This window comes from Podarcis melisellensis (genome assembly GCF_964234715.1).
Source record: "Podarcis melisellensis genome assembly, chromosome: 2".
Taxonomy (NCBI): Eukaryota; Metazoa; Chordata; class Lepidosauria; order Squamata; family Lacertidae; genus Podarcis; species Podarcis melisellensis.
This window is the reverse complement of record NC_138529.1, coordinates 33,958,274-33,973,035: the sequence shown is the minus strand read 5'-3', so window position 1 is coordinate 33,973,035 and position 14,762 is coordinate 33,958,274. Positions and strand designations below refer to the sequence as shown.

Below are 14,762 nucleotides of genomic sequence, written 5' to 3'. Positions count from 1 at the left end.
CACTCTTACCATTCTCCTAGTGTTTAGCCCAGGGATCACCAACATGGTGTCTGTGGTCATCACTGTGCCCACCAATATCTCCTCTGGTGCCCATGAAAGGTCTTAGCAAATATGTCCTCATAAATCCACAATGATCAAGAAACTGTGCTCTTCCTGCTTAGTTTGCACTGGCTTGGTCTCTCCTGCATTGAACATGCCCCCTTGAACATGCCCACATTTCAATGGATGCCAGGACTGGACATCCACCCTCCCTTCTGTTCTCATTAGAGGGGAGGTACAAAGAGCTTCTCTCTACGAGTGAGTGGCTGATATAGGTGCTTTTCTCCCATTGATGCGGGACTAAGAAGTGGCATGCCTGCACTATTTTGGGATCCTGTCCCCATTTTTGTTCTTTTTGATGTGCCATGCCATACCTTCCCAACAGACATTTTGTAACCGACAGTCAGGGCACTTTCTCAAAATTCCACTAGTAAAAAAGGTTAACCTCTGGTTTAGCCAAAATCTGTTTTCTTGTAATCTTCACCTATTCATTCTAGTCCTGCCCTCTAGAGCAAGAGAAAACAAGCCTGCTTTATTTAACAGTATTTCATAGATTCACAGAATTGTAGAGTTGGAAGGGACCATGAGATTCACCTTAGTCCAACCCCCTGCAATGCAGAAATCTTTTGCCCAACATGGGGCTCAAACCCACAACCCTGACATAAAGAGTCTCATGCTCTACAGACTGAGCTATCTCCAGGTGGCCATCTGCCAGGGATGCTGCATCATCATCCAGCCCTGTAGATTCTATACTGAACAACAGCTCAGATTAGATGATTGCTTTTTCTATGCTTCTAGGGTAACATTGATCTAAAGCGCAGCAATGAGACTTTATATCACCAACAGTGCAATTCTAGATATGTCTACTCAGAAGCAAGTTCCATTGAATTCAATGAGAGAAAGGTACATGTGCACAGGATTGCAGTCTCAGTCTTTCTTACTGAACCTGTTTCTTAGTATTCATTCATCAATGTTACCCTTAGCATCAGGGACCAGAGAGCTCAGAATGAAGTTGACATGCAGAATTACTTTGATATGCTGAATATTTCTCTTATTTTCATGCTTCCTTTCCTTATAAACACAGCATTTGTTGTGTAGTGTCTTGCCTAGACTGCCCAAGGCTCTATGGTCACATTCACATCATAGATTTAAAGCAGGGCTGTGTACACGTCATACATTTAAACAGTGCTTTTTCTCTGGAGGTACACAGGGGTACACATACCCCTAAACATTTTGTGAATCTTTGTACTTTTGTCCATTTACTGTATTTATTTCCCCCCAATTTGAACTATAAAATGGTGATTTTCTTGAGTCAAAATGAGAGTACCCCCTAAACATTTTTTTAGGAAAAAAGCACTGCATTTAAAGAATTCTGGTGGCTATAGTTCACCCCTCACAGAGCTAACATTCCCAGCACCCTTAACAAGCTACAGGTCCCAGGATGATTTAGGGGATGTTTCAAATGTGCTTTAGATGCATGGTGTGTATGCAGACCAAATTTAAAGCACATTTAAAACACTTTGCCGCTTCTGGCAAGCCGAAATGCTTGCCCCAACAGCACCTTAGTGCGATGTTGAATTCCTGCCTCCTTGTCTGCCATGGAATACACCTACTTACGGTCCTCTAGTGTGCGGCAGTGGACCACTTCGGAGTAAAGCCCCTCGCCCATATCGTTGTAGGCACAGGACTGCATCTCGTAATCACAGTAGGGATACAGATTAGTCAACTCCGCTGATGGCACCTTCGAATCAAGCAAGCGAGCTTCTGACTCAGGGTCCCCTTGGATCCAGTACTTCACCTGGAGGCCAAAGAGAATCCCATTTGCTTTCAAAGTCTTGCTTACATCATCAAGAATAACAAACCACCATGTGATCAGTTAAGTCCCCATTCTAAAACATGACATCCACAGAACGCAATTCATGACTGTCCCCCATTTTAGAACATCCACATCTTCATAAACCTTGGGAGATATTGAATGACTCCAGAGTGCTATGCTTGATGTGATGTATCATGAGAAGGAGAGCAGCAGCAGCAGTCAATGCTGGGCTGACATGACATAGGAGGGCAGGACTACACAGACCTGCAGGGAAGCCACTCTAGGCCCTGAATTCAGTGCAAGGGTCAACCAAGATTGTACCCCCACATTCATAATAATTAGGTTTATTGCTTGGCAGGTCCATACCTTGTACCCTGCAGGTTTGCCAGGAGGTGGCAACCAGTTGAATCGGATCTTCCTAGAGGTCAGTGCCTGTGCATTTGGATTAAGGGGAGCTGCAAGTATGCCTCTGGGAGGCTGCGGTTGCTGGCCTAGGAGTTTCGCTGATGCTAAGCCATCAACAGCTTCTGCAGGAGAAAGAAAACAGAACGGCTTCGTTTGTCTCTTTAACCACGTCCCAAGAGAGAGGCATGTGGACTGAATGGTAAAGGCGCTTGATTGCATCCCTTAAAAGTTGTGGATTCAAGTACCACAGGCGTGTGACTCTGTCAACTCATACCACCATGGCTGCCTCCAACTAACCCATCTAGTATATAAACTTGAACAGAACATTAGACAAAAATAGCTAGCTGGAATCAATCACCGGCTAACAGAGTCCTTGGGCTAATGTAGAATAAGTCTGGAAAAGTCAGTTGTGTGAGTGGAGTTCCACACATCTATATCTGGATCAAACTCGTTGTTAACTATTTTCTGTGGTTTGTGAAATATTTACCACTTTGTTGCGGTTTGCTTTTCATAGAAGCACTCTTGCCTATTAATAAAGAGTTGTGTACAGTACGAAGGAGATGAAGAGAGGAATTCAATGTTGTGCTAAGGCACATGATTCCCCCCTCTCCCCACCTGCAATGTTCTGGGAGTTCTCCTGATGCCCCCCCAGCCAATTTGGGGGTGGGGTGGAGGGAGGAGAGGGGGGAAGCCACTCTAACAATAAACATATTAGGATGCACTTCTGAAATCACCTTAAGTGTATCCAGGTGGAGGTTATGCAATTTAAAAAAACCTGTAGCCTTTCAGACTAAATTTAGCATTTTATTCTTATTTTACAAAGCAGCTGAGGTTGCTTCTTCAGAGTCTATCATGAGTGCAAATAAATGAAACCTTTTGCATGCAGACAACAATTTAAGCCATATTCTGCTAAGTAGGCAAACTAGTGGAAGCCAGTGCAATGAGTCCTGTTAAGGTGATGGGACTTTCTCTCCTTTCCTCCCTCTGCTCCTCCCCCCCCCCATAACAACTCTGGGAGTTAAGAGACCCCCTAGGAGAGCAGCAGGTGGATAAGAGGGGAGATTGTTCCACTGGGCAAATTGAAGTGCTTGCAATCACAGAATGACTGGTAGAGCACAACATTTAATTCACTCCCTAATGTGGATTAGCACAACTACAGCATTTTCAGAGCATAACTGATTTCTGCAGGTAGATTTACAAGTCTGCCTTTGTCCTTGTCTAAAAAGATGCTACCCTGTTTACAGCCATTACGGTAATTCTTAGAACATCACACGAGCCATTGCTTGCCTGGTCTGATGGGGAAGTTCCCCCAGTACAGATTGCACTAGGTAATCAGAGCTGAAATACTAACCCAAGGGGCAAAACTACCAAATTTCCTCATAGAACATTTCTCCTTAGGGGACTTGATGAGAAGAGTAGTGTAGAAGAAGTTAGAGAAGCAGTAGAATATTAGCAACCACCTAAAGACTAATTCATTCCTGCAAGCAAGCAGTGTTGAGTCTCTGACCAAACACATCTGGTTACTGGACTTCACTGCCTTGTTGCACATGCATCATGCACAACTAGAACATTCAAAAATATATCATTGGCCACCCATGGTAAGGCATATCCCACTGAAGTGTACAGCAACACAGCAGAGGGGAGGCTTGAACCCAGGACTCCAGTGCTCTCTGTTCACTGGACTACATTGAAAGTCCTTAAATGAATCACGGTGCCAGACTTTACCCAGCAGTATATTATATCTATTCGAAAAAAGATTGGTTAATGAAGAAATTACATTTATTTCTACTCACGAGTGTTGAACTAACTGGCTGATGAAGAATTCAATGAAACACTAGGTGTTATCCGGAAACACTGTTCAGCAGAGTTCAGAATCAGACATTTGCTTATTATACAAAGCTTCACAGCTTGCACTCTGCTGGGTAAAGTCTGGCACCGGAGACTTTCAGAGACTTTCAGAGACTTCAGTTTGCTAGTTTTGAAGTTTTGAATAGGTCCATAAAGTTTTTCACATTCTAATTGTTTCTGGCGATCGTGTTGCTTTTGATATTGCTGACTCATATTTTGCAACACCGGGGTTTGTTTGTTTACTCACTGGACTACACTGGCAGCTCAGTATGCAGGTATGCACCAGCTTTTTTGCTGAAGTCTCGGCAATGATGTTTGTCTGACAGGTTCAAGCTTTTATACCAAACAGAACAACAAACTGGCAGATAAACAGATATCAAAAAGGTGCTTGCCCTCAGAAATTGATGAAGCTCACCTGGATCAGCAATTGTCACAATGGTTTGAGGGTATTTGCCAACCTTTGCACCGAACCTGGGGTTGATGAGATCCACCGCAAACTGTTTCAACTGCTGATTGCGAAGAAGGGAGTCTATCTCCGTCAGCTCCAGCAATTTCACCTGCACCTCTTTCCGCTTTTCCCCAGGCTGGAAGACTATATCACCCTCCGCAAAAACATAATCCTTGGGAAGAGAAAGAGTTTGCTAAACAGTGTACTGATGCAACACAAATATTTTCTACGTCTCTAGGATCATATAATGGCTGCACAACTGTCAAAGGGTCTTCCTATAACCATGGCTATCAAGGCTCTCCCCCTATTAGTCAGCTCTATTGTGCTTACTTTGCCTTCCTGGGCAGTGAGATCCCGTGTCCTGTATGTTATCTGAGACTTCCCGTTGTCCAGTATGTCACGAAGTACAGGGATCTTAGCCACCTGGTCGAAGCGGCTGTATGAATAAGCTGGCTCCTGGAAGCGAATGATGCTGTTTGCTAAAGGGATACAGAGACAGTGGTAATGGTGATATGGTGTCTTCTAAGTGCCACAACTCATAGAACAAAACCCACACTTCAATATTACCCTAACTTGTTTCCTAACATTTGGTGGCTAACTAGTTCCAACATGACAATTAATCACCCAAGGATACTCTGTAGAACCGAGAAAGGTAGTCAATGCACTGCCATGATATAGATCTAAAATTCAATCCACAAAAGGTCACCATATTCATCTGCAGGACATAGAAAGTGATGTCCATCTCTACATATGGCTGTACAAGAGGTATGAACAACCTGTGCCTCCCCCATATGCTGTTGTTGGACTATAGCTCCTATCAGTCCCAGACAACATAACCAATGGTTAGAGATGATAGGAGTTGTAGTCTAGAAACATCTGGAGGGTGAGAAGTTAGCTTACTGCTGCTTTACAGGAATCCTGTTGGAGTTTTCAGACTGTCCAGAGACCTTCTCTGAGAATGTTGCCTGAGTTGAATGTGCCATCTTTACCTGATTGGCCTACAGACACATTTACCTTGCTCTTTAATAATGGTGATGTTGACAAGCCGGCGCCCAATTTCTGCAGTTCCCACAGGGACATCAGTGGCCTCCACTTGCAGCTGCTTTTCATCATCATCTTCTTCCCTGATGAAGAGGGGAACCCGGACATCCACCTGCTCCACTCCTTCCTGAAACTCTACCATGCCGTGAGCATCTTGGGTAGGGATGGAAGCACAAAAAAGCACATTTAGAGGGGAGAAGGAGTTATTTAGGAAAGCATGCAACTCTTGGCTTTTATTGGAGGCCTAGCCATCAGCTGGTTGTAAACCTGTGTCTAGGCGGCATTAGTTCCGACTGCAGGTGGAATCCCACCTTGTTGACTGCTCCTCAATAAAAATAAACAAATCCCTTCACAATATGTGGGTGAGAAGGCTACAGTAGAATCTTCTGGTTTTCTATGCGGAGGGAATGTTTTGTACCGAAGAGCTTAACATCTTATGAGCCCCCACCTGCTGTATGACATGATAAAGTCCAGACAGAGGTTTACAACCTTGGTGAGAACTAGTAGCATTCATCATCACCTACCTTGATCAGAGATTACAGTGTAGTACCCAGGGGACACTTTCAGATCGTTGAAAGCCTCTTGTGCGACATGCTTCTCTGTTACTTTCACAATCTCATTCTTGGCTGAGCGGGAAGCAGGGAGCACTGTGTCTACGATTGTGTGGTCCTGTCTGAAGAAGGCAGGGTGGGATTGGGGGGCAGGAAAGGAAGACCAGGGTCTGTTTACCTAGGCTATTAGCAATATAAAGTCACTGCTCACATACTTTTATGCACAATGATTTTCAGCCACTGATCTGGAACAGGTGCCAGTGTGAAGACTCTTTCCACAGCAATGGGGCCAGATGAAGGCTACTTCACACCACTCAAATAGGGAGTGCTTGCAGCATATCCATAGAATAAACACTGCTGCCACACTAAAGGGGTAACACAGGTCTGCAAAAACTATTGGCCAGTCACAGTTCCCTGGCATAAGTGAATCCACTTCCTCTGCTACAGCGTTCGTCACAGAGAAACATGGTAGACAAATTGTGAGCTGCTTTGAGTTCAGCATTGTTGTTGAGATACAAACATGACATCAAATCAAAAACTCTGAGGGCATGGGAAGGGGTGATAGAATGACCATTTCTGCTCACGCAGCAGGGGCAGTTTGAATGCACCTCTTAGTTCTGCTTAGGAAGGGCTAACATCGATCTACTTTCCATCCCACAAACAGTGAGAAGTTAACTGGCGAAGAAGATGATGATCTCTGCAGTGCAGAGAGCAACGATGCTAATGATACAGTTGTAAGAAGACATCGCAGTTTCTGAGTAGTGAGTGAAAACTCCCACAGAATAAGCACAGCAATGGAAAGTATCCACACGTCTACACCTAGATGGAAAGCAAGAAATGAATTCCTTACCTTTTCCCAGCATTTGGCTGCAGCCTGGAGAGTAAACAGACAATATGCATAATTTTAATTACAATCCAAGGAGAAATACATAGATTTTTTGGTTTGGCCTTTCAAGCTTCATACACACTCTGACCTGGGGAAAGCTGTTGGGACAAGAGTTCTAATCCTACTACTTTATATTCTCTATATTCTTCCAAGGATGCCCCCTAGACTTAATCACACCAGACGTTCAGCCATTTTTTACCCATTCTCATCTTTAAAAGGAGCACCCACTGGAAGAGATCTCACTGCTTCTCTACATGCCAGTTGCCCCCTCCCAAAGTAACTCACCTGAATTTTGTCTGCTGAAATTTGTGGGCACCAGGGATAATCCTGTAAACCTCATTGAGCTGTGAAGAGCAAGAGAGAGTTTCACTAACTCAGATTTCCTGGTGTTCATCCCAATGTTCAGATTAAGGGGTTTAGTTAATCCCACTTGATTTCCTTATGTTGAGCAGACAACAACCATATGCTGTCTCTTAACTCAAATCCAAGAAAAGGAAGCTTGCATCGGCTTGATTGTATTCCCCCCTGCCCACCCATTCCTCAGTCGCAAACCCAGTAGGCAGCATTATTCCTGCTCCTTACATTCTCCTCCACATCCTTTTGCAGTTGCTCATGCTCACGGCTATCTGGTTTTGCAAGGTTTTGGGTGAAGAGCCGGGCGAGTCTCAGAGACACTCCATATGGAACTGGATTCAAGGAAACAAATCAATCAGCAAGAAACACTACCAGCAAATAGCATGCATATGGAGACATGAGATGTAGCAATGTGGGTGGTTGGGCAGAAGCAGTAGAGCCATTTTATTATGGTTAGCTGAATTTTGAAATCAAAGGCTAGAATCTGATTTAGGACATGTCTGTCAAACACACATAATCTGATTTAATAGTGATCCTGTTTCCTTCCCATCAGTCAACTGTAGTTGCGTGAGAGACCTAGGGATCTCTTAACAGATAAATTATCAGCACAGTTGCTCATGATGATACTGTTCTCTTGTCTGGCTGTATCATCTCAGAAAGAAAGCCAGGGGTGAGGGAATGCCCCTTGTTTGAAGAAGCTCCAGTGTCAAATCCCATTTCAAGTGGAAAGCTAGCAGGGAAGAGGTTTCAAGCCCTCAGGGATAAGGTTTCAAGCTACACAGACAACTTACTTAACTGGAGAGAGATTACAACATGGGGAAGTGTTCTAAGAAGTAATTTCCCACATGCATTCATGTGAGAGGAATGTGCATGTTAGAATCAGCTTAGGATCAGATTCTGAGAGGACCGAGGGACCACTTTCCCCCCACCATCTTTGGCTCCAGTTAGCCCCTTCTCCACCTTGCAAAACTGGCACTTACTCAGGTCCTTGGGATTGAGAGCTAAGGAAGAGAAGCCTTCCTTATGCACATTGTTGTTGATCTTCCAGTGAACTGTGTCTCTGCCTTTCAGGTTGCCGCTGCGAACCATGGGAGTGTCTAGGTGGTCCGAGGTCATGAGGCTTTTTCTGAGCAGGTAGTGGTCCTCCTTGAAACCAACAGTGCGGCCTTTGGAGAAAGAAGAGGAGTTAGAACATAGAAACGCCAACGGCCCTGTTCAAGCTTTACATCTTTCCCAAGGACAAGAGTAAGTGGAATAAGAGGACCTCACTTCAAATGCAGAAACGTTACCTACCTAAGCAAGGTTTCCACAGGATTTTTTTCTAGATGAGAGCCGCTTCTAGTTGGGTAAATGGAATTCAGGTTGCTGGCAGCAGGCTGTATTATTGTGTACTGCTGCCAAACACCTGCTCTCTTTTGACCTGTGGGTCTCTATGCTCACACAACAATGGTCCTTGTTTCCATGCCTTTTGTTTGATTCACATCTTACATTTTTAGCATGTACCCATATTATAGGACGCGGGTGGCGCTGTGGGTTAAACCACCGAGCCTAGGGCTTGCCAATCAGAAGGTTGGCAGTTCAAATCTCCGCAATGGGGTGAGCTCCCGTTGCTCGGTCCCTGCTCCTGCCAACCTAGCAGTTCAAAAGCACGTCAGAGTGCAAGTAGATAAATAGGTACCGCTCCAGCAGGAAGGTAAATGGCGTTTCCGTGCGCTGCTCTGGTTCGCCAGAAGCAGCTTAGTCATGCTGGCCACATGACCCAGAAGCTGTATGCTGGCTCCCTCAGCCAATAAAGCAAGATGAGCGCCGCAACCCCAGAGTCGTCCGCGACTGGACCTAATGGTCAGGGGTCCCTTTATCTTTACCTTTACGCATATTATATATGCCAGAAACTAAACATTTGGTGTACTGAGATACTTTTTTAAACACACACACTGCATATGTATGTATGTATGTATGTATGTATGTATGTATACCACCCTTCATCGGTAGATCTCAGGTTGGTAATATGGGTACATGGTAAAGAGCACTCCTGACTGACCCTGGTTCCCTACAGTATATACTTCAATATTTTCCTGATACAAATGTCAGTCATGTCTGGCTGCTTGGTTTCCAGGGAATGAACGTAGAGCCCATCCTACCCACCCCTGTGCCCATCATGGAACATGACTGAGAGTAAGAAAAGTCTACAGGCTTACCTGCTAAGAGATTAGTGTGGAGCAAGCCCCCAAAATAGAAGCTAATAAATTTGCACACAAATGGCTTAAACTCAGATTACTGTTGATGTAGATTCTTGTGTGACAGAAGCTTCTCTGCCATGTTCCAGGACACTGTAACCCATAGCTGTCAACGTTTCCCTTTTTTAAAAGGGAAATTCCCTTATTCCAAATAGGATTCCTCGCAAGAAAAGGGAAAAGTTGACACCTATGCTGTAATCAGAGTTCCAGTAGTAGTCATGGCTCTGTTCAGCCTAACAAGACAGGCTTCAGAATTTTGCCTCAGGCCTTATTTTTTACTATCTAGGGAATCACACGATTCAATGCCATGTGTGTGCTTTGATGATGTGCGGCTTCAGATAGCGATACTTCACATCTCCAAAACCAAAGGGCATCTGGCAACGGGCTTAGAAAATCCTTGCTTGCCTTAAGACCACAGACAGCAGTTGCCTAGCAGTGTTCAGGGGCAGATAAAACAAGTGGCTAACTCAGCTGCCAACCTTACATTATCTAGGTCTTCCTCTCCCCGTCCCCATGCAATGCTTCGCCCACCCCAAAGACCACATATAAGTTCAAAAGAAGGTACCTCGTGCACAACAGGGTAGCAGAGCCAGGCAACCCTAAGTGGCGAAAAGAAAAACAGCAATAGTTAGGAGAGGGAATTCTTTTGAACGTGACGATGAAAAACAAAACTATGGGTAGGAGGACAAACATCTTCCCCGGGGTAGTTGAGACCAGAAGATCCACTCATCAGGGATGGGACTTGCTACACATCAACATTCAAGCCTGCCTGGTCTGATTTTCAGCCTAGGTGACACTTAGAGCTATCCAGGCTGCTCCCTCCCTAGTTGTCCTTTGGCCCTCAGCTTTTCTTGTTCTACCTGAACTGCCTTGCTGGAACCTGACTGTTTCCTGACCTGCCTTTATTTCTTGCATCCTGAACTGTATCTGCACTGGCGTTTCTAGACTCTTGCCTGGCACATGCCTTCACTTCCCCAGAACTCTACATTAGGCAAGTTCTCTCTCATTCGCCGCCCTTGGCTAGCTAGATCACACCCACGCCACCAAGTTCCCCTTTCTCATTGCAGGGTGGAAGTCTTGGATCTTACCTTGCAGCAAGCACAGAACTTCCAGCACAGCAGAAGCAGCAGCCCCAGGAGGAGCATCAGTAAAATGACTAATGGGATAAGCCAAAGGAAGCTTCCTGATGGGCACTCTGTAACAACAGGAAAACCTTCATGGTTAGGCAGGGGTAGCTGGGATTTGGGCACCGCAGGGAAAACAGAGGAAGGTCAGAGGAAGCTGCCTTATACCAAGTGAGACCATGGGCCAATCTAGCGAGACCATTGGCCAATCTAGCTCAGTACTGCCTACCCAGAGGCTCTCTCCCAACCCTACCTGGTGGTGCCAGGGATTTGCCTTCGGAACTTCTTCATGCAAAGCAGATACTCTACCACCCAATTACGGCCCTTCCTTATGGCAGGGCTGGCCTAAGAAATTTTCTGCCTGAGGCAGAGGATAATATTGTCCCCCAGCCACTCTTGATTCCACTTACAGAATCCAATTAGACTGGCAAATGAATCTTACTTCAACAACAAAGAAGAGGCAACGTCCTCCATCATGCTTGAAGGCAGAAAGCTGTGTCCTCCAGAATCTCACTGCCTCTCTCCAGTGTCTGCCACCTAATTTTACCTAAGTATAGGGCTGTTTCTGCAGGTGAGGGGGCAAGATGATGGGAAGGCTCTAAGCTCTGTGATTGAGCTCCTACTTCCCATGCAGAAGCTCACAGGATCTGGGATCTTCAGGAAGAGCCAGGAAAGACTTCTGTCTGACACCCCAGAGACCCACTGCCAGTCAAGTTAGATGGACCAAATGTCTAAGATAGCTTTCTAAGGGGCAGAAGATCCTGTTATGATCAGAAATCAGTTTCACAGATTTGACTTTGTCTAGAAATCTGCATAATGGGGTTAGTTAAGCCTTCATTTTTAAAACATGCCTCAGAAGATCTCAGACTATGCAAGTGTACGACTCTGACTACGATTCTGGAAAGAGAGAAAAGAGCTGCCTCAGTCTTGCATCTCTCCCTAGAACATCATTACTTACCTTTCTTCCTTTGCACAATAATGGTGCCATTAAGCTCTGGGTTGGAATCCTCTTCCATGCGGTAGTGGTACCTGCAGTCATCCTCTTCATCTTGGTACGAACAAATTGTATTTAGATCTTCCTCTGCAGAGACAAAGAAAATTTATAAAATGCTACCAAAACATCTTCAACATTCCTGAGATTGTCTTTATTGTCACCAACACAGGAGCAAAGTTCTGAAGACTTTGCGAGCCACGTCAGGCAGGGCTTCATTGAACTCTTACACCAGTATTTGGGGCAGTGAGAAACAGCAGGCTGAGGTTCCACTGTCCAGAAGGCAGTAGCTTAGTCAGAAATGTGATACAGTGCACGCTGTCTTTAACAAGGCAACCGTTCTCTACAGTTAAGGTTTGCCTGTTCACACTATTGGTGAACTGTATGAACTGAAGGCTATTCCCTTGGAACCAAGAGACACACTTGATTTGATGAACCATCTTAATATGGTGAATGTGTGGACACCCCGATGTGCAACTGTGTGCACATTTATCCTTTGAAAATAGGTGAAGGAAGCATAATGTGTATTATTCATACATAGGTAGTGATGCAAGCGTGTTCACCATGTTTAGAAGTGAGTGCAAGATGGGGTAGGAGGAGGCCCAACTAGTGTGTGGTGATGCATGGCCCTGTGCTCATTCCATAGTTACTCTACTACACTTTGCGATGAAATGGCCCACAGTTGCTTCTGCAAGAGTCAGCAATACACAAGCTGGTGAACACTGATCAATATGTCTCCTGAAATAAGTAGTGGGTTCAGTTGATAAGGAAGTTCTGTACAGGACATCTGAACACAATTTTGTTTCCACCAATGCACTGTAAGAGGAGGACTGCTATCCATGCCAGTGATAGAGAATCTGTGGCCCTCCAGTTGTTGCTGGACTCCAGCTCTCATCAACCCCAGCCACAAACCTTATGGCTAGGGAGGATGGGAGTTATAGTCCAGGAACATATGGATAGCCACAAGTTGACCACTCATACTCTTTGGCCTACAGCTGAACATCAAGGAAATCATGGTACCTTGTTCCAGTTCATCCACTACTCGGATCTTGTAACGGCAGTTTTCACATTTCTTTCCCTTCTTCTCTCCAGTCCCCCAAGCCTGGCACTGAACACAGGTTCGGACATCTTCTCCACACACATGTCGGTAGCCCTGTTCACCAGAGAGAGGACATCAGTCTATAGAAGTATTGAAGAGACAGAGTGAAAGACCAGCAGAGGTGGAACATTTGACTTTCGGAAGAGTGCTTGAAAGCAATACATACACTTATCTCATCGGAGAACAGGAAGGAGAGAAGGAACAAGTTGTTGCATGGAATACATAAGACACACAGGGCTAAGTTAATCACTGCGCTGTGAGTTGCAGAGAACTCTCTTGTGAAAGAAGCTGTTACTGCGGCAAATAAATAATAGAAATGTTCCCTGTTGCAGTCCCGACGAAAGAAGAATGGGTGCAAAAAATAATGGAATACTCAGAAATGGCAAAACTTGCCAGAAAAATAAGAAATCAAGATAACAAACTTTTTAAATCAAAGAATGGAAATGGCTTATTGAAAATTTACAAATAAACTGTAAACAGATCAGAACATTGGTAGGATTGTTGTAATAACCTGCAATTTTATAAGAGTACAGTTGTACCTTGAAACCAAACGGAATCCGTTCTGGAAATCTGTTCAACTTCCAAGGTGTGGCTTCCAATTGGCTGCAGGAGCTTCCTGCAGCCAATTGGAAGCCGCAGAAGCCCCACTGGACGTTCGGCTTCCCAAATAAAGTTCGCAAACCGCAACACTCACTTCCGGGATTGCAGTGTTCGGGAGGCAAAACGTTTGACTGCTAAGGTGTTCGTCAGCTAAGGTATGACTGTATACATTTAAAGTAGATGAATAAATGATTACGTTCTGTTAATTCGGAATATGAGGAAAATATTTTTTTAAAAACGCAGAAAGATTATTGAAATGTATAAAATTGAAAATCATAGATAAAAAGTAGAAAAAAGAGAGAAATTCGCTGTTGTAGATAGAGTGTGCTCATCTTTTGCTTGGTTTGGCTTGTAATGGAGATATCATAAGTAAGGGCTGCCAGGGAAGTTCATATTAACAGGGGAAAGCGGGAGCAAGGGAGTGACCATGTGTGGCTACATTTGCAGTGATCTCTATTTGTCAAATATGCATAAGGAAGAGTAAATGTGGTTTTAAAAGCACAAAGAATAATCTTTCAAATATAGCATAAGAATCGACCCAAATTCCTAGTCATCGGCTATATAACACTCTAAGCATGCTGACCCCCTAAAGTCACTGGCTTCATCTAAGAGCTTACCAGCGCATAACTGGTTTCACAGGTGGGTTCAATGTAGAGGGTAGGGTTACTACAGATGCATCTGCCGCATTCACATCTCCCGCGCCCATTACAAAGAATCTGCAAAAGACAAGGGCAAGCACTGAAAGTTCATTTTCAGGTGATACATCATCTTCTATTCTGAAATGGCAAAGTCTTACCCAAATTCAGTTGAGGATATTTCTTCCCCCACAGCCAAGAGGAAAGTTAAACATGGGGGAAAGAACCCTTTGGATAATCAGAGGGCTCTTTCCTTACATCTCTTAAAAGTTGGTAAGGATTTTTAAAAGCGTGCAAAGGGTGATAGGGTCTGTATCTTGGGAAGAAGGTGGACTTAAGCAAACAATTCATAATAGTTACATGGTGGCCTAGATTACTCAAGAGAGCAGATCAGAGTTTGGACTAAAATGCCTTCGTATTCCTCATGTGTGTAAAACAAACAGGTTGCATATTCTGAACACTATCTCCACCTTAACAACTGCTGCAAAAACTGACAAAATAAGCTAAAAACAGACTTCATACCAGTGCCTTACTTCTCCCTTATTAGTCGAGTTCCCACAGTTCTCAGAGCACAAAAGTAGAGTAGGAAATGGCCTTAGTGGGCAAATCAGCAGATGGAGGGTGGATGCAAAGAGGCAACTGAATGGTGCAATTTCATGCAGTTTTGCAGGGTAGATACAATTCCCTG

General features: G+C 44.4%; 1 protein-coding gene across 5 annotated transcripts in view; it reads right to left on the bottom strand.

Moving 5' to 3' along the window:
• Positions 1-14,762, bottom strand: part of ITGB4 (integrin subunit beta 4) — a 46,192-nt gene that overhangs the window by 15,579 nt on the left and 15,851 nt on the right. For all 5 annotated transcript variants that reach the window (XM_081899517.1, XM_081899518.1, XM_081899520.1 and 2 more), the window contains exons 14-28: positions 14,057-14,155; positions 12,761-12,893; positions 11,708-11,830; positions 10,714-10,820; positions 10,191-10,224; positions 8,369-8,554; positions 7,617-7,720; positions 7,320-7,378; positions 6,999-7,022; positions 6,122-6,270; positions 5,571-5,750; positions 4,887-5,035; positions 4,524-4,728; positions 2,222-2,382; positions 1,657-1,837 (exon numbers count right to left, since the gene is read on the bottom strand). In XM_081899517.1, coding sequence (XP_081755643.1) covers positions 1,657-1,837; positions 2,222-2,382; positions 4,524-4,728; positions 4,887-5,035; positions 5,571-5,750; positions 6,122-6,270; positions 6,999-7,022; positions 7,320-7,378; positions 7,617-7,720; positions 8,369-8,554; positions 10,191-10,224; positions 10,714-10,820; positions 11,708-11,830; positions 12,761-12,893; positions 14,057-14,155 — 1,894 coding nt within the window. The remainder of the gene's footprint in view (positions 1-1,656; positions 1,838-2,221; positions 2,383-4,523; positions 4,729-4,886; positions 5,036-5,570; positions 5,751-6,121; positions 6,271-6,998; positions 7,023-7,319; positions 7,379-7,616; positions 7,721-8,368; positions 8,555-10,190; positions 10,225-10,713; positions 10,821-11,707; positions 11,831-12,760; positions 12,894-14,056; positions 14,156-14,762) is intronic.